This window comes from Rana temporaria, chromosome 1, assembly GCF_905171775.1.
Source record: "Rana temporaria chromosome 1, aRanTem1.1, whole genome shotgun sequence".
In the NCBI taxonomy this organism is placed as follows: domain Eukaryota; kingdom Metazoa; phylum Chordata; class Amphibia; order Anura; family Ranidae; genus Rana; species Rana temporaria.
In genome coordinates, this window is record NC_053489.1 from 458,984,298 (window position 1) to 459,004,641 (window position 20,344).

The window sequence follows — 20,344 nt, forward strand, 5'->3', positions numbered from 1 at the left end:
TATCACAGTACAGGGGTAGAATTAAAGTAGGATAACATTAAAATTAAATAACATATAGAAAATAAAATAAGATACAATACTACAAAGTAAATAAAATAAAATTAAACAGATGGAGTTTGAGATGGACATGTTTCAGTAGTCAATGAAATGAGGGCTGTTAATCATTGAGTGGATAGTTATCAGTAAGTCATTACAGTATGTCAACAAGGTCATTAAGTCGTCAAGGTCTCTCACTCCAGATCCTCCATCAAACGTCTTCCTAGAGCCACTCTCACTAGCCAGTAAGGACTCATAGATGTAGTGGGTTTGTGTGATTACAAGTGTTTCAGATATGTTCGGAACAACATTGGATTTCCAATTTTTGGTTATGAGAGATCTGACTGCTGACCACTGTGCGGAAGTTTGGGGGGAATGAATCTATATCCAAGTTCAGCAGAGCCATTCCAGGGTCTGGGAGGGTGAAGAAGCCAGTGATCGAAGATATTAATCGAAATATGCTGTGCCAAAAACTGGTTAGGTGTTTACAGGACCAAAAAATAAGCATAATGTTCCCCACTGCTCCACACCCCCTCCAGCAAAAAGGGGAATTAGTCTGGGAGAACTTGGACATCCGGTATGGTGTAAGGTACCATCTCAGGGTTATTTTTTGGGAAAGTTCCCAATGGTTGACACATTTGGTTGCCTTGTATATCGTATTGAAGGCAGTTTTCCATTGTAAGTGAGTGAAGGTTTTCCCTAAATCATCTTCCCTTTTTTGTTAAGGGGTAGATTTAGTAAAGGTGAGCTTGTGCTGGAAGCAGTTGTAGAAAAGGGGAATGCCCTTAGTGGGTGTAGATGGTGTTGTACTGAACTGCCATATTTAATGGTTAATTAAATGTATTGAAATTCTGATGACCCAGGTTTTTTTTATTTGTATTATCAGTATTTAATAGAGCTTAGAAAAGCCATACAAAGTGAAGAAATTATGAGAGGGAGATCACGATCTTAGAGTAAAATATCACTTTTGAGAGGACTGAACTTTATTTAGCATATAAAATGACTCAGCCTCTATGTAAAAAAATGGAATGAGAGTCATCTTGTAATAGAAAAAGTAAAAAAAAAACTCCACTTTCATAGGGAAAAAAAAAATATACAAATGCTACACAAGTCATTTATTTATTGAATATTATAAAAAAAAATGTTCCTTTTCAATCTGTAGTGCTGTAATTTTCTGTAAAATGCAATGCAATGCAATATGACAACCTGGAGGCGTTCTGTATGTAGATGGTACATGGAACATAGTATATGCTTGTGTGATTGATTCCTGGAAGTCTCCATAAGACACAAGTCAGGCTTCAGGTATCCTCTACAACAAAAATTACATTTTTGGTGAGATACTCCCAAGGGAAGATCATGTCTAAAGGGATGCAGACCCTGGCACTTTCATCAATAGAACCCTGGAAATGCAGGAGCTGATTGATAACTATAAAGTCACTCCCAATGACATTCATTTTGCACATGGACAAACAAATAAGAATAAAAAAGGTGGGAAACTGCAACAACATTTTCTAAAATCCTGCAATGTACCTAGATAACTCAGCAACAAAAGCAGCATTACTCTTTAAGGTGCTGGTGGGTAGTGTGTTTAATTGTAATTATTTTCAAGAGCTCTGGATGCTGCTGCTATTTAATACTTTTGGGTGTTTCAGATAGCAGGTCCCTGCCACCTAAAGGGGTTCATCTCACAGTCACTTTGAGTGTGAGTTATTTTTTTTCATTGATTAAAGCGGAGGTTTACCCTAAAAAATATCTATGTACCATCCCATCCAGCATACTTGCGTCAGCTACAGTATGCTTTTTTTTTCTCTTTTGCGCTGTATTTACCGTTTAATCCTTCAGTTTCTTTTCAGACTCCCGCGGGAGTAGGCGTCCCAATGAAGAGGGGAACATGATTGACGTCCGGCTATGGCGCGTAGCGCTTTCCGAAAATAGCCGGACTAGGTCTCGGCTCTTCACGGCGCTATACGGCGCCTGTGCACGGACTAGGAGCTGACTGCTCAGGCGCCGTATACAGCCGAGTCCTATTTCGGCTATTTTTGGAACGTGTGACGCGCCATAGCCGGACGTCAATCATGTTCCCCTCTTCATAGGAACGCCTACTTCCCGCGGGAGTCTGAAAAGAAACTGAGGGATTAAACGGTAAATACAGCGCAAAAAAAAAGCATACTGTAGCTGACGCAAGTATGCTGGACGGGATGGTATATAATTCTTTTAGGGTGAACCAACGCTTTAAGGTTGAAAGTGGCACAAAGGAAGCCAGACAAGTGGGTATTTTCAGTTGATCAATGACTAGACTTAAATTTAAAGACTGCACTTTAGCTTTATAAAATCTGCGCAGGATGCAAGTTGTACTGGTACTGTACCTCAGTAAGAGGCAATGATCAATACATGAATGAACACAGCATTTTTTTATTGAATTATTTAGTGATACATCTCTTTTTTGCTTGCAAGCTTTAGTGACAGCTAATTCTAATAAGATCATTATATTTGTACATAAATATGTCTGTGCTACTGCATCAAGATAAAGCCTCCTCTATTATTTATTCTCTCTCATCTGTATTCACTAGTTAAAAGTGCCCATTAATTTAATTACCTTAACTGGTCTTGAATCTCCACCATTATTTTGGTTTCAATTATATGTTACCACCAGACAAGGTCCAGCTACTGTTTCTGCAAGCTTTGTTACATTTCAGGGTGTTTGTTGAAAGTGTCTAATTACTAACAAAGCAAGTGAAAATTTGAATAATGTTTAATTGCCACATAGATCCTTACATAATCGCTAAGTGTTCTGCTTGCTTGATAGTGTTCTAACAAAGCTATGTTTCTATGGGAAAGCATGACTCTTTAACTGGCAAAATGTTATCAAATCCTGTAATCATCAACTAAATTGACAAAATTGTAACTGAATATTTTTACAGTAGTATTCAGTAAATTTAAATAGATAGCAACATAGTGGTGAATGAGTCATTTTACCGGTCATACTTATTTAACTACTTTACCCCCGGAAGGTTTTACCCCCTTAATGACCAGAGCATTTTTTTGCAATTTGCCACTGCGTTGCTTTAACTTACAATTGCACGGTCGTGTGATGTTGTACCCAAACAAAATTTACATATTTTTTTACCTCAAATAGAGCTTACTTTTGGTGGTATTTGATCACGTCTGTGGTTTTATTTTTTGCGCTACAAACAAAAAAGACTGACAATTTAATAAAAAGCAATATTTTTTACTTTTTGCTATAATAAATATCCCCCAAAAATATATAAAGAAAGAAATGTCTTCCTCAATTTAGGCCGATGTGTATTCTTCTACATATTCTTTGGTAAAAAAAAAGTGTATATTGATTTGTTTGCACAAAAGTTATAGCATCCACAAAATAGGGGAAAGATTTATGGGATTTTTATTAGCAGTATTTGTTTCTTATTGGGACTGCGACATTGCGGCAGACAGATTATACACTTTTGACACTATTTTGGGACCATTGACATTTATACAGCGATCAGAGCTAAAAATAGCAATTGATTACTGTATACATGTCACTGGCAGGGAAGAGGTTAAACACTAGAGGGCGATCAAGGGGCTAAATGTGCTCCCGCGTTTCACATCATTAGCTATGACTAACCTTGATGTGAAATCTGTTAGCCATTTGCCCCTGCATGTCCACTTTTTGTTGACTGTGTTTTGCATGATTTCTGTATTATTCTTGCCATTTTTTGGATTTTATTCTTTGCCATTTTTTTTTAAATAAAATTCACCTATCAGTGTGCGGCAGTCCAGGATGTCTCCTTTTTTCCTCTGGCAGTGTGCATGGGCCTGCTATCCCAGGATTATGAAGGGACGTACAGGTACGCCCTTTTGCGCACCCATGCAATTCTGCCAAAGTATATCTTCACTAGTTTTGATGCCAAGTTTTGGTAACACCTGGCAATGAGTTATGGCAATATTCCACCACCACTATTTCTCACCTGGTTATTCTGCCAGTAACACACTTTCAGTCCTAGGGTGAAAATACTCTTCTCTGCACAGAGATAAAGGTTTTGATGATTGTGTCTCATCTCCGTAACTGATGCATTCTGCTGGAGAGTTTGTTCTCTTGAAAAATAACAGACTAATGCCATGTACACACGATCGAAATTTCCGATGGAAAAAGTCAGACGGACCTTTTCCATCGGAAATTCCGACCGTGTGTATGCCCCATCTGAGAAATTTCATCGAAAATTCAGATGAATTCCATCAGAGTTTAACTATAGAACATGTTCTATTTCAATGAGCTTTTGGTCGGGCAAAAGCCTGATCGTGTGTACGCTGCATTACTGGCTGGATCACCAGATGAAAATAGAAGAAAGAAAGTCTAAAAATGAATGCAGCCATCATTTTTAAGAAATGGTAAGCTGCAATATAATACATGTTTGCTTTTGGGTTTAATACTAATGTAACACCAAAAGGGACCAAAGAGAAAGCTCTGCAGTGTGATAACAACACACTGCTGAAAGATAATCAGAATTCCCAGAAGACACAAAATCAAATTGATTTTTAAAGTGTCTATTGAGATGCAAATACATTGCTCTTTTGGGAACTAAGTACTTGGGCACTAGTATGCTTTGTTTTTGAAGGATTTAGCAAAGCCTTGGATTTCAATCTTTCTGGGGTTGCTGCTTATTATTTGGAAAACGGTAGAAAAAAATAGAGCACTTCTTTAATATCTCACACTTAAGAGCCAGCAAGCTTTATTAATCCAAGTCTTCTAAGACACAGCATGCCATTAAAATCCAAATTTGGACATTGATATGCAAGCTGTGTTTTAAGAGACTCGATAAAGCTTTTTGGATTTTAACTGTTACATAATAACTAAATACTTGGAAAAAAAAATGATTGCCTTAAAGTGGTTCTAAAGCCCTAAGGTTCCCCTCTTTCGCTCCTCACTGGACAGATTGGCTCCCATTGCTGTCAATACAATTCTGTGATGAAGAAGCTGGGGCCGAGTTGCACTGTCTGTATCTATAGAAACAAGCAGCGTGGCTCAGGATCAACCTCACATGAGCGCCCCCATAGAAAGCAGCTTTCTATGGTGGCCACTCCCTGAAGAGGAGAACTCAGGAGCGCCGGTGGGGGACCCCAGAAGAAGTAGATTGAGGCTGCACTGTGCAAAACCATTACAGAGAGCAGATAAGAATAACATGTTTATTATTTCAATAAAAATAAAATGTAAGCTTTACAATCACTTTAACTACTTCAAGTCTGGACACTTTCACCCCCTTCCAGTCCAGGCCATTTTTCAGCTCTCAGCGCTGTCACACTTTGAATGACAATTATTCAGTCTTGCATTCGTGTACCCAAATGACATTTTTATCACCTTTCTAAGACAGATAGAGCTTTATTTTGATGACATTTGATCAGCACTGTTTTCATTGTTGTTATATAAATTAAAAATGATCATTCTTTCTTCATAAATTTAGGTCAAAATGTATTCTTCTACGATTCTTTGGTAAGAATAACCCAAATCAGTGTATATTATTTGGTCTGTTTGAAAGTTATGGAGTCTACTAATAAGGTATATATATATATATTTAAAATTGATCATTCCTGATGTACTGACTGACTATCTAATTTCTTGAGGTCATAAAATACCATAACAGTACAAAAACCCCAAAATGGCACTCTTTTTGGAAAGTAGACAGTCCAATGTATTTAATAAGAGGCATAGTGAGTTTTTTTAAAGTTGTAGTTTTTTTGTTACAATTTTTTGGAAAGTTATTTCTCACACCCAGCATGGGCATACTTACAATTACACCCCAAAACACATTCTGCTATGCCTCCTAAATATGGGGATACCACATATGTCAGGCTTTTTCACTGCCTAGCTGTACAGAGGAGCACCTTCAGGCTTTCTAGGGACATAAAATACGCATTTAATTTCTTTACTACCTATCACATGTTTGGAGGCTCTGGAGCACCAGCACAATGGAATTACCCACAAAATGACTACATTTTAGAGAGTAAAACAACAAGGTATTTTTTAAGTGGCATGTTGAGTCTTTTAAAGACTTCATTTTTTTGTCAAAAGTTGTCTGGGGAGGGGAGAGAAGGCGATAGCTAATAAGAGATGAGGTGTCTCTCTCTGTCTCTAGTAATGGTCTCTTTACAGATGGACAGGTAAAATACCAAGTTTCGGGCATTATTATTTTAGGCCTAGATTTTTTTTGAGGTAAAAGTTTCAGATGTTGCTAAGTGCAGGAATATTCCCCCTTGCAGCACCTACATTTAAACATGTTTTTCACTAGGAAAATTTTCATTTTAGGCATTAGGATGATGCAGCAGAAGTAAAGAAGCCGTACTTATTACAATTCACAGTAGTTTTGCTTTATGACAATTAACTTGTAATTGAAAATTTAAATAAAACAAAACTTGTATATGTTAGTTTTTTATTTAAAACGTAATTATGTGCAATTAACTTTTTATCCCTATTCCCAGCAGGGATTTATTCAAAATATTTAGCTTTTGATAATTATTTGTCAAAAGAAAACAGATTAACTACATGATTTAACGTTAATAACCCTTTAATTAATTCATTGTGAATGCCTACAGCACTCCTGATCCATGGCTGAAAGATGTATGCAGCATTTGCTAATGTTGGAGGAGGGTGACCAGCTTGCTCCTCATTGCATAACCTGACCAGGGGTTTGGGAACTGGCTACTAGATTATAAATGAAATACACACATAGAAACAGTTAAAGTGATTGTAAAGTCTCTCTTTTTTTTAATTAAAAATAATAAAAGAAATAATAAAAAAAAACAATCTACTGATATACTCCAGTCTGGGAACCCTTGTATGGCCGAAAGTAACTAGGCAGTACAGAAACAAGGGCACAGAGAGCTGAACAACATCCAGCAATTAGCACATATCAGGGCCTCCTATATATATAGGCAACTTGGTGCTATTCTTGGGATTGGACATGCGCATGGACATTTGCGCCAATTAATGCTGCTGCGCATGGATGTGCAGATGTGTCAGTGCATGCTGGTTACTGGTCAGAGTCTGTCTGAGCAGCACACATACATTTATTGCTGAGAGCTATAACTGCACTTAAGGCCCCTTTCACATGTCCGTTCCGCCTGTCCGTTCATTACAAGTCCGTTAACGGACTTGTAATGAATCCCTATGGGAACGCGTCCGTTAGCGGATGGAGCATCTGCTAGCGTCCGTGTCCGTCGGGATCCGGTTTTCGGACGGAAGAAAACCCTATTTTTCTTCCGTCCGGCGGAACGGAACTGATGCAGACGGACACACGGTCCGTCTGCATCCGGTTCCCCATAGGGCAGAGAGGAGCTGAGACAGGGCAGTCCCTGCACTGTGTGCGGGGACCGCCCTATCCGCGGAGAGCTCAGCGGGGATCCCCTCTGAGCCGACGGAGCGGAAAAAGAAACTGACAGGACGTGTGAAAGAGCCCTAACAGTTTAAGACTGGAGATTCAGATTCTTAAAAATTCCCAGTTCTGATGATTTTCCATTACAGAAACTACTAGAATGTTAATTATATGAAAAAATTGATGTTTCTTCTGCAATCCTTCTCTATAAATCATAAAAATATGTGCTATTTTGGACAGTAAAGTGAACATTGGGACTGGCCAGAAACAGTAGGGAACACTTCTCAGGCATTACTTGTATTATAAGGAAGGAACAAAAAAAGAGGAAAAAAAATAACACATTTTAGTGTAAAGGCTAATGTCCCTACAGCTCACGGTTATGTAGAACATTCAACCCTATTTATGTATTATAGCTCAATCTGTTTATATTACATGTGTTTTAAACCCAGAGATGTAGCTTGGCATAATACAGTACACACGCACACTTATGCCGCGTACACACAACCGTTTTTCCTGTCATGCAAAAAAACAATGCTTTTCTTGACGTGATTCGTCGTGATTCCTCTCAATAAAATATACACAGTAATGGCGCATGCTGCAGTTAGAAGATATAACACATGTCAAGTAAAAAGTCCTTTGAGCACCAGGCTCTAAAGTGAGATGACAGTCTGTAGGATCTGGGCAGCCTTGTGCAGGGAGCTGAAGCCAAACTCCAAACATGTAACAGAAAGAAAACGACAACAGGCGCCACTTAGAAAAGACTGTAAACTTTTAATTAGGGTTGTCCAGATACCGATACCAGTATCGGTATCGGGACCGATACCGAGTATTTGCGGGAGTACTCATACTCGCGCAAATACCCCCGATACCTAAATAGAATACTCCCCCCCCCTTTCCCCCCCGCCGCTGCCGCCGCATCAAGGGACATGGCTAGAGGGACATTGCTGCATATGTGAGGGACATGGCTAGAGGGACATTGCTGCATATGTGAGGGACATGGCTAGAGGGACATGGCTGCATATGTGAGGGACATGGCTAGAGGGACATGGCTGCATATGTGAGGGACATGGCTAGAGGGACATTGCTGCATATGTGAGGAACATGGCTAGAGGGACATTGCTGCATATGTGAGGGACATGGCTAGAGGGACATTGCTGCATATGTGAGGGACATGGCTAGAGGGACATGGCTGCATATGTGAGGGACATGGCTGCATATGTGAGGGACATGGCTAGAGGGACATGGCTGCATATGTGAGGGACATGGCTAGAGGGACATGGCTGCATATGTGAGGGACATGGCTAGAGGGACATGGCTGCATATGTGAGGGACATGGCTAGAGGGACATGGCTGCATATGTGAGGGACATGGCTGCATATGTGAGGGACATGGCTAGAGGGACATGGCTGCATATGTGAGGGACATGGCTAGAGGGACATGGCTGCATATGTGAGGGACATGGCTGCATATGTGAGGGACATGGCTAGAGGGACATGGCTGCATATGTGGGGGACATGGCTGCATATGGGGGGGACATTTGGGGACACATTTAAAAAAAGTATCGGTATTCGGTATCGGCGACTACTTGAAAAAAAGTATCGGTACTTGTACTCGGTCCTAAAAAAGTGGTATCGGGACAACCCTACTTTTAATGTATAAACAGCATCAAGTTACTCACATAGAAGTTACTGTATTTAGGCATAAAGATGGGGTCCATAGGACAGTCAATCTCTTGGCTGTGTTGGTAAAGTCCACTTGTAGCATCTGCTGTGTGTTGCAGAGATGAATGCAGGTGCTTGTTTTCCCAAACAGGAAGTTTCCAGGTAAACTGTGTGGCAGCTAGATAGAGGGCTGAAGCACACGCTGGGACACAACGGCGTGCAGAAGGGGGGGGGAATGACGTCACAGGACCCAGAATGCAATGCGTTTCAGTGCTAGCACTGTGAGTTCTGGGGGATTACAGCGCGCACCTTTCTCAAGCTCCAGAGCATGAGAAAGGTGCGCGCTGTTATCCCCCAGAACTCACAGTGCTAGCACTGAAATGCGTTGCATTCTGGGTCCTGTGACGTCATCCCCCCCTCTGCACGCCGTCCCAGCGTGCGCTTCAGCCCTCTATCTAGCTGCCACACAGTTTACCTGGAAGCTTCCTGTTTGGGAAAACAAGCACCTGCATTCATCTCTGCAACACACAGCAGCTGCTACAATGGGACTTTACCAACACGGCCGAGAGACTGACTGACCCCATCTTTATACCTAAATACAGTAACTTCTATGTGAGTAACTTGATGCTGTTTATAGATTAAAAGTTTACAGTCTTTTCTAAGTGGCGCCTGTTGTTGTTTTCTTTCTGTGATTCCTCTCAAGCCTGCCTTGCATAAACACATTCATGAAAAAAATGCTCGAGCAACAGTGCAGTGACATACAACACGTACGACAACACAAACAACGGCACTATAAAGGGGACGTTCCATTCAAATAGCGCCACCTTTGGGCTGCTTTTGCTGATCTTCGTGTTAGTAAAATTTTAGTGAGAGACGATTTGCACCTTTCAGCCTCATGCTTTTCAGTCCGTTACAGCTCAATGCATGGGCTATCTCCATTACGAGCGCTAGTTTTACCAGAACAAGTGCTCCCGTCTCATACTTGATTCTGAGCATGCGTGTTTTTTTCCCCTCGGAAAAGCATACACACAAGCGGTTTTCACAACGAGAAAAAGAACAATGGGAAAAACGACGAGAAAAAATAGAGCAGGTTCTAATTTTTTTTGCGGGCAGTTTTCTCATCGAGAAAACTGCTATGGAGCATGGCAGTTTTTTCGTCATGAAAAACGGTCATGTATACGCGGCATAACACTACACAAACATGTTCCCTGGACAATAAAGGCTACCAATAGACACCCATAATTTTTCCTAATCACAACAGAAATAACTATTAGTTTTATTTACAAACTGATTTCACCATGACTAGAAGAACACCTGGGTTTTTTGACAGCAGCAAAAAAAAAAAATGCCATATGGCACTCCAGTAATCAAGCTGGGTCCTGATTTCCATAACAAAAATTAAAACTAAAAAGATGGACTAACCGGTGTCCAAAAGTATATAATTATCTGTCATTAGTGGAATTATATCTAAAAATATGTACCTAATTGGGAAATAACAAACAAGAAACGAAGGAACTGAATTATGTTAGGCAATAGGAAAAAAAAAACGGTATAGCTGGAAAGGTTGAGAATGGTGGGGCCAATGTGTCATACAAAGAGTTATACACCATGCAGAACACAACTGTCTGTTTCGTCCTAAAGCCTGTCAGGCTTTCTTGATTTCTCTGGGTGCATATCTTAGTAACAACTTTCTCTATAAAAGAGCAGAGGTTATTTCCAATATTATGAATACAACTTAGGCAAACATTCAGGCGCGGTTCACACCGACGCCGCATGCGGCTCACAGCAGGGGTCCGGTACGTGCTGGTTCACCGTTTCACGTCCGATTTCAGCCCGAATTTTGGTCTGAAATCGAACCTGAAATGCACCAAAAAAGCACACGTTTTCCTTTTCTGGACACCGCACCGGACCCGCTGCGGAGGTATGTGAAACAGCTCCATAGAGAGCCAGTCACATTCTCCTGCTATGAAAATTAGGTGCGGGGAAACGTGCATTCATTTCGCAGAGGTGTGAACCGAGCCTTAATCTCAACATTTAGGTGTGATTATTTCGTTCAAATATTAGTTTTCAAATGTAATATATACATATTTACTTTTAAGAATGAGGACAAGAGGCATTACAGTTTATGCAAATCATGTGTATTAAAAACAACAGTGGTGTTCAAGTGTAGGCAATCCTACATTAACTAAGGAATATATTCTGTAAATGTATGTGTCCAGGGATATTTTCACACACTCAGCTAGTACATACAGTGCAGTAGACCGGACATAAATGAGCAGATGGGTAAATCTGCCTAAACGATCGCCAACCTAAATGGCCTTAATCCATATACATGGGAAGGATAATAGGTAATGGCAATAGAGTACTTAGTGTTCCAAAAGAGTGTAACGCTGAGTGTATCCCTGGTATTGAGGTGACGCCAGTACTGCTCATTTATGTCCGGTCTACTGCACTGTATGTACTAGCTGAGTGTGTGAATATATCCCCGGACTAGGTTCATTGTTCATTGCTTACCAGCAATTGACTGCCATACCACCGCATGCAACTTTGTTTTGCATCTTTATGATAATACTCCCCTAACTGGTTGAAGTACAATTTCTCTGTGAATTACAACCAACGATAGGCTAACAAGAGACCGTTCGTTGATTATCACCAACGCGGGGTACCCCTTAATGAGATATCTATGCTCCAGAGAAAGCTCGAATCCTAAAAGCGCGCAACATGTTGAGCAAACCCTCCTGTTCCTCTGGATAACCATCTGGTCACTTGTGATATAACATTTTTATAATTATGCTTTTTATTTTAAGCTTTCTATGTTAGAATCATACAATGAATGTGAACTGTGTGTGTGAAACCAGTTGTTTATTTAATTTCACTTTGTGATTTTTTATTTATAACTGTTTTTATGATATTTCTGTATCCATAATAATTTTTTTCTAGTTTTCTACATTATTTGTATCGTGTGCCTTTAAAGCCCAACCCACAAGTCTCTAGTTCAATTCTGCACATTAAGTGAAATTTCAAGCGCACTTTGCACTTAAAGTTTGCACTTGCAGTGCAACATGGATTTGCCTATTGTAACTAACCCCCTCTGTGTTGATGGGGCAATCAAACAAGTTTCTTTCCTGCAACCCGTGGTTGCAGGCAATAAATTTGCTCTGTGTGTGGCCAGCCTTAGTTTGTGCTGCCCATAGAAACTATTTAGATCATTATTTTAACTTGGTTAGAGTGTACACAGAGAAGAAAGGGTAATTTTGATTGGTTGCTATAGTAAAAAAAAAGCACGTATTTCAGATATATTAATAAAAAGACCCACTGGCAATACTCAGAAAAAATAATGTATGTGCTAGACTTATTTGTAATTTTAATTGTTTTTTTTTAAATTCTAACAAGTACAGGCAATTCTGTTATGCTTACCAGTGGCATTTGGTTCCATGCATGTGGCTTATTATTCAAAAATCCTGACAAATGTCATGCCTTTGCTGTTTAAACTGTACTTTGTTTTGAAACCCTGAGGTCTTCATTACATGTTATCATTAGATAAATGTCATCCCTTCCTTAGAGAGGCCAGAGACACATTACAGAACTACAGCTTTACGGTCTATAAAATGTTAACCTGAAAATTGAAGATTTACTTAAGTAATCTGAACAAAGCAATGAGCAATGAGCTTCACGTATTGCAATAAGCCTGCATGACTTTTTGATGTATTGACTGTGAGTTCATGCATAAATGACAACTCCTAGATGTAAATATTTATTGCGTGTCCTTTTTCATCAACCTAGGTCTCTACAGGACCTGTCAAGGCAGACAGAAATTCCTTACGGAACAGTATTAGACTCTGCGGTTTACGATCATGTGCGGGTGAAAGGGATGAATCCATTTGAGAGAGACAGCATGTATTCCCAAATGTGGCGTATGATTAACAGGAGTAATGGGACAGAGAACAATGTTCAGGAATCTCAGGATGGCATACAAAAGGTGAAATATAAATTTTCTATTATCTAAATACTTAACTTTTATGTTATTGAGATGATTTGTTTAAACAAGAATATTTCATCGACTAAGCATTTTCCCATTGATGGGCTTATTAATAAAACTACAAACATTTTCTAATTTTTTGGCCATCCTTTTACTTTATATAAAGCAAAAGTGTTGGTCTCAGTAATCTAAAGATGCTGAGCTGTGGATGGGAGGCACTGTTATTATGAAATGATGATGAAAGCATTCACAGTGGGACATTTTACTCTAGGTGAATGTTCAAAGATAGTGAGTGATATGCGGTACTGCTACCATTTTGCTGCCATGTGTTCATTTGTTGTGGCATTGGAAGACCTTCTTATTATCTTGAGCGATTACTCTTCATTAGAAAAAAAGGCTTTCCTGCTGTCAGCATCAACCAATTAGCAGTTTTGAAGTGCATGGGCACTCTATAAAAAAAAACTCAGAACACAGGTGTAGGTTACCATTTCATTTGTTGAGGACTAGAATGAAAAGTTAGCGAGGGTAGTGGTTGCTGGAATAAATGATATTCAATTTTGCAGTTATCGTGTAGAATGCTTGAAAAAGGACTGCTGCTTTACTACTTTAAACAAATGGCATTTAAAAATTTGCATCAGCGGTTCTGACTGAAGCCTCATACACACGGCCGGTTTTCCCAGCAGGAAAACTGCCAGGAGAGCGTGTGTATGCTCCCTAGTAGAGTTGAGCGGACACCTGGATGTTCGAGTTCGGGTCCGAACCCGAACTTTAAAAAAAAAGTTCGGGTTCGAACTCCGAACCCCATTGTAGTCAATGGGACACAGACTTTTAGAAAAAAATGCGTGGAGGTCCCCGCAAATTCAATAACCAGACCCTTTAGGTCTGGTATGGATATTAAGGGGAACCCCGCCGTCAATTAAAAAAAAATGACGTGCAGTTCCCCCTAAATATCCATAACCAGACCCTTCAGGTCTGGTATGGATATTAAGGGGAACCCCGTCGTCAATTTAAAAAAAAAATGACGTGCGGTTCCCCCTAAATATCCATAACCAGACACGTTATCCGAGCATGTTGACCTGGCCGGCCGCAGAAAAGAGGGGGGACAGAGTGCGGCCCCCCCTCTCCTGAACCGCACCAGGCCACATGCCCTCAACATTGGGAGGATGCTTTGGGGTGCCCCCCAAAGCACCTTGTCCCCATGTTGATGGGGACAAGGGTCTCATCCCCACAACCCTTGCCCGGTGGTTGTGGGGGTATGCGGGCGGGAGGCTTATCAGAATCTGGAAGACCCCTTTAACAAAGGGGACCCCCAGATCCTGACCCCCCCTGTGTGAAATGGTAATGGGGTACACTGTACCCCTACCATTTCACAAAGGAAGTGTAAATTATTGTAAAAAAAACACACACACCGTAGAATAAAGTCCTTTATTAATAAAAAAAAGAAAAAAACTCCAGCGGTGATAATCCACTCGTTCCCGGCTTCCTGCTCCAACGTTGTCCTGATCCAGCGACGGGTGCGGGTGATCGCCAGCGATGAGAAGATCCATCCATCAAGAGCGCAGCATCGCCGACCTCCTCTCACCGCTGGACACAGCCCAGCGAATGACGCGCTGAAGCTGTGACATTACTTATATAGGGGAGGCAGGGCCACCCGTCACGTGACCCTGCCCCCTCTGACGCACCCTCTGCTACGTCACTGGGTAAGCCCAGTCTTCCCTCTTCCTGGGCTTCCCCAGTGAGGTAGCAGAGGGTGTGTCAGAGGGTGCGGGGTCACGTGACGGGTGGGGCACCCCAAAGCACCGTCACAATGTTGAGGCCATGTGGCCTGGTGCGGTTCAGGAGAGGGGGGGGCCGCACTCTGTCCCCCCCTCTTTTCTGCGGGCGGCCAGGTCAACGTGCTCGGATAACGGGTCTGGTTATGGATATTTAGGGGGAACCGCACATCATTTTTTTTTTAAATTGACGGCGGGGTTCCCCATAATATCCTTACCAGACCTGAAGGGTCTGGTTATGGATATTTCGGGGGAACCGCACGTAATTTTTTTTAAATTGACGGCGGGGTTCCCCTTAATATCCATACCAGACCTAAAGGGTCTGGTTATTGAATTTGCGGGGACCTCCGCGCATTTTTTTTCCCCGAACTCCGAACCCGGACCCAAACTTTTTCCAATTATTCGGGTTCGGGTCCGGGTTCGGGAAAACCCAAAGTCCGTACCGAACCCGAACTTTACAGTTCGGGTTCGCTCAACTCTACTCCCTAGCAGTTTTCCCAGCAGAAAAACAGCCGGGAATTCCGACGGGATAATAGAGAACCTGCTCTCTATTTTCCCATCAGGATTCCCGGCAGAGTGTTTCCTGCTAAGAAAACCGGTAGTCTGGGGTGTAGCAAGATGGCGGTGATGGAATCGATTGTGATGAGACACCGGCTCGTTGTAGTCAATGACGTCACTGCGTTCTTGCCATTCAAAAGTACGGTGGGTTTTTGTGTGGCGGTCTGTATACACGGCTTTTCAGGGCAAGCCTGCCAGGAATCCCGTTGGGGAAACCATTTTTTTTCCCGACTGGATTCCCGGTGGTGTGTACAGGGCTTCAGACTGAGGTTTAGGCATTAATTGCGGTGTGGGAAAGCTGAATGAGGACAGCTCTAAGTGCTCTTAGTGTCATTTAGTTTTCAAAAGTGTAAATGGCATTCTGAAATCTGCTTAAGCATGCTGATTACATTGTTAACCAAAATATCTTTGGATTTGCCATATTTGTATTTTTAATTTGGCAACTGGCACACTTAACTTTAAAGTTGAAAACAATTGTGAGTGTCTGAAACTCAGAGCACTGATGTAGGCTGTATCATTGTGGTTTTATTATTTGACAGCACAGCTGAGCCCTAGTTCACACTGGTGCGTTTTGACATGCAATTTGACATTCGCATGTCAAATCGGCGGCATTTGCCGGCAATGGCACCTTCCGAATTGGTGCAACGCCACATCTGAGGTGCTGCACCAATTTCAAAAAGTCGTTTCTGTACTACTTTTTGGGATTTTGGGCCGCAATTTACATTGACATCTGTGCAGAAACAGATGTCTCTGAAATCGGGACTGACAAGCGAGAGTGAAATTGTGCAAGTTCAGTTGGAATTCCCGAAGCCCAGTGTGAACCTGGGCTTAAAATCTGTAAAAAAAATGTATAATAGTTTCTGATACTGTAATAATACAGTAATGACCTGTTTTCCCTTTAATAACAAAGCTGACACTGGTGAACACTTTAAAATATAAATTTAACAATAAAATACTCAAAAATAAGATATACCATATATACTCGAGTATAAGCCGACCCGAGTAAAAACTTGAGGCACCTAATTTTACCACAAAAAAATGGGAAAACGTATTGACTCAAGTATAAGCCTAGGGTGAGAATGCAGCAGCTACTGTAAGCAGAAAAGAGGGTAAACAATGCCCATTTGCAGCCTCACTGTACCCATTTGCAGCCTGACCTCACTGTGTCCATTTGCAGCCTGACCTCACTGTGCCCATTGCAGCTCTTCAACTTGACCATCCTCTCACCTACATTCTCTCTACTGTTTGTAACATTAAGGAATGTGCCATCACTGTGGGGATGTGAGTCTCCCTGGGTGTACTCGTAGTATGGCAGGATCTAGTTGGTTCCCCCGGCAGGTCCCATTACCATAGCACCCATGGTAATTTGCAGCCTGACCTCACTGTGCCCATTGCAGAATCCGATCTGTGTACCTGAGTCCGTGCAGTGTTAAAAACTTGCGCTCCTTCTTGTGCTGTTCCATGATAGGCGGAACACTTGGTTTCCCAGCAAACACTGTGTTCAGTGTTCCGCCTATCACGGACACCCTCTCGTCCTCTCGTCTATCACGGTATATTCTTCCAGTGATTATGATCAGAGGCTCACCAGAAATATTGGCTGCTCAAACAAGTGCAGCAAACACCCATAAACAACATCACCCCCAGAGGACAGATAAAATAACTAATATAGTGTAATACTGCTTAATATAAGTGATAATCACACCCAGGTAAGTAAAGTGACTATACGTGCAGATGAGTGCGCAGTCACCTGTCACCAGCCTTCATCCCCATGCAATGCGAACTCACCACCAAACTCGATTTTTAAACAGCTTGATGGGTGAAGGGATCACTGGTAGCAGGCATCAAACTTTCAAACTCCTTCCCAGGCTCTCTACTTTTTCTGAATAGTGCAGAAATAAGTGCAGCAAACACACATAAACAGCATCACCCTCGGGGCACAGTTGTTTCTTCTTAGTAATCCTCGATAATAGGGCTCCAAACATAGATCCAAAAATAAACTAATATAGTGTAATACTGCTTAATATAAGCCATAATCGCACCCAGGTGAGTATAGTGGCAATGCGTGCAGATAAGTGTACAATCACCGATCATTAGCCTTTACCCCCCATGCAATGCACACTCACTGCCAACTGGATTTTAAACAACACTATGGGGTTGATTTACTAAAGGCAAATCCACTTTGCACTACAAGTGCACTTAAAAAGTGCAGTCGCTGTAGATCGCTGTAGATCTGATGGGAAGCTCTTAAATTACCCCCTATGAGTGAAGTGGACACTAATAGCAGGCATTAAAGCGGAGTTCCACCCAAAAGTGGAACTTCCGCTTAATCCACTCCTCACCCCTTACATGCCACATTTGGCATGTAATTTTTTTGGGGGGGAGTGGGGTCTTCAAGAGGAGTGGGACTTCCTGTCCCACTTCCTCCTTCCGCCGAGGGGCTTCTAAGGCGAATAGCCTAATCGCCTTTCTGCAGCCCCTCCCTGTAGGCGATCGCCTGGGACACGTGACAGGTCCCAGGCAATCGCCTGTCCAATCGGATGGCGCAGCGCCGCTCGCGCATGTGCAGTGGGTGCCCGGCCGTAAAGCCGAAAGCTGTCACGGCCAGGTGCCCACACTTGGAATGAAGATGCTGGCCGGAGAGGGGGGGAGAGGAGCGGAGCCCCGGCCGGCCCGTCGCTGGAACGTGGAGAAGGTGAGTGTATGTTTATTAAAAGCCAGTAGCTACACTTTTTGTAGCTGCTGACTTTTAATAAACATAAAAAATGACTGGAACACCCCTTTAAACTGAAAACGTGTGCCCAGGCTCTCTCCTTTTTCTGAGTAGTGCTCCATTCATATGACTCAAAGTACTGTGAGCAATAAACAAAAAAGTACTTCATAGTGTAATATTTATTGCAGTACTTGGACACTGACCCCTGAAGATGCACATAAGTGTGAATTGCAAAGGGTAGAAACCTATAGCATGAATGTCAGGCCACCACAACATTGTACCAGGTGGCAACATATGATGTGAGTCATCCATATTCTTTGTTTTGGTGGTTTTTATGCATTTGGACTTTTTTATGTATTTGGATTTTATCCTGATGTTTTAATCTGTATGTCCAAGTACTGCAATAAATATTACACTATTAAGTACCCTTTTGTTTATTGCTCATGGTACCTTGGGTCATATGGAGCACTACTAGAAAAGAGAGAGTCTGGGAAGGAGTTTTTAGTTTGATGCCTGCTATCAGTGTCCACTTCACTCATTACGCTGTTTAAAATCCAGCTGGTGGTGAAAGCGCATTGCATGGGGGGGTGAAGGCTGAAGGCTGATGATCAGTGATCGCACACTTATTGTCACTATACTCACCTGGGTGAGATTATGGCTTATAATAAGCAGTATTACACTATATTAGTTTATTTTTTGGATTTATATTTGGAGTCCCATTATCGAGAATTACTAAGTAGAAACATCTGTCCCTTGATGGTGATGCTGTTGATGTGTGTTTGCTGCACTTATTTATGCACTATTCAAAGAAAGAAGAGAGCCTTGACAGGAGTTTGCAGTTTGTTGATTGCTACCAGTAATCCCTTTACCCAGTCCAGTAAAAAGTTTAAAAAGTCCAGTTGGTGGTGAATGCACATTGTATGTGGGTGAAGGCTGGTGACCGGTGACTGCACACTCATCTGCACGTATTGTCACTATACTCACCTTGGTGCATTAATCACTTATATTAAGCAGTTTTACACTATGTAGTTTATTTTTTGGATTTATGTTTGGAGTCCTAAATATCGACAATTACTAAGAAGAAACATCTGTCCCGGAGGGGGCTGCTGTTTATGCGTGTTTGCAGCACTTTATTGAGCAGCCAATACTTCTGGTAAGCCTCTGATCATAATCACTAGAAGAATAGTCTTACTCTTTACGTGTGTCAATTGGAACCACAGGGGGATATTTTCTGTTTAACACAGGACACAGAAGGACTGTTTATATGTTTATCTGTGCACTATTTATTTTTTTCACATATAAAGTGCTGCATATATTTTATGCATAAACAATAAGGTACTGTCTGAGATTTACAGTTCCAAGTCAAGCCATGTTACTGACCATATTTTTTTATTTGTTTTTAAAGTGTGTTTTACACAAAAGAGCTTGTCTACTAACAAGTGAACTGTTGAGCATAAAACATATATTCAATACTTTACACACCTGTGTCCTGGTCCCAAAAAAACAATTCCATGTGTTCCATGTATTAGAAAGAAAATATGTTTCCCTTTAAAGGTCAGGGTCATTCAAGATTGATATTTAGATACTGTATACCCTTATATAGACGTGAAGGGAATTGTTTTATTCTATTTTGATAAGGGAGAGTTATAACTTCTGTTTTCTTTTTTCCATGTGTTTCCCATTGAGATTTCCTTTCACTTCCTGTCCCAAAGCCACAACAGGAAGTGAGAAAAAATCCCTTCAAAGTGAAATTCCTGGATCCCCTGATATCCAAGGTCACCAGAACTAGTACTCCTATTGGAATATTTCATCTTTATTCCTGATTATCTCCAGGGAAAACCACTACAGCATCTTTGGATCTGTTTTAGGTTCCAGAATTGTCTTGCTCTAGACCAGGGGTGTCAAACTCAGTTTCATTGTGGGCCACATCAGCATTATGATTGCCCTCAAAAGGGCCAGTTGTATCTGTAAGAATAGATGTCCAGTGCATCCCCTCCCCTTATATTAGATGTCAAGAGCCACCCCACCGTCAGAAGTTGAGTCTCCCACTCTCTTGGGGCATAAGCTGGATGCATTGCTTGAAAGCAGAAAGTAGGGGTCTGGAGGAGGACCAGAGGAGGGCTGGAGCTCTACTGCAGCTACAGGAGAGGTGCGATGGCCACATAAAATGGAGTGGAGGGCCGGATTCGGCCCATGGGCCTTGTGGTTGACACCTGTGCTCTAGACCATACTTTCAATGTGTACATGAAAGTCATAAATGG

At 41.5% G+C, this 20,344-nt stretch overlaps 1 protein-coding gene across 1 annotated transcript in view; it reads left to right on the forward strand.

Moving 5' to 3' along the window:
* Positions 1–20,344, forward strand: part of GRID2 (glutamate ionotropic receptor delta type subunit 2) — a 740,228-nt gene that overhangs the window by 534,181 nt on the left and 185,703 nt on the right. Inside the window, exon 12 of the mRNA XM_040344854.1 lies at positions 12,848–13,043. Within this exon, the coding sequence (XP_040200788.1) occupies positions 12,848–13,043 (196 nt within the window). The remainder of the gene's footprint in view (positions 1–12,847; positions 13,044–20,344) is intronic.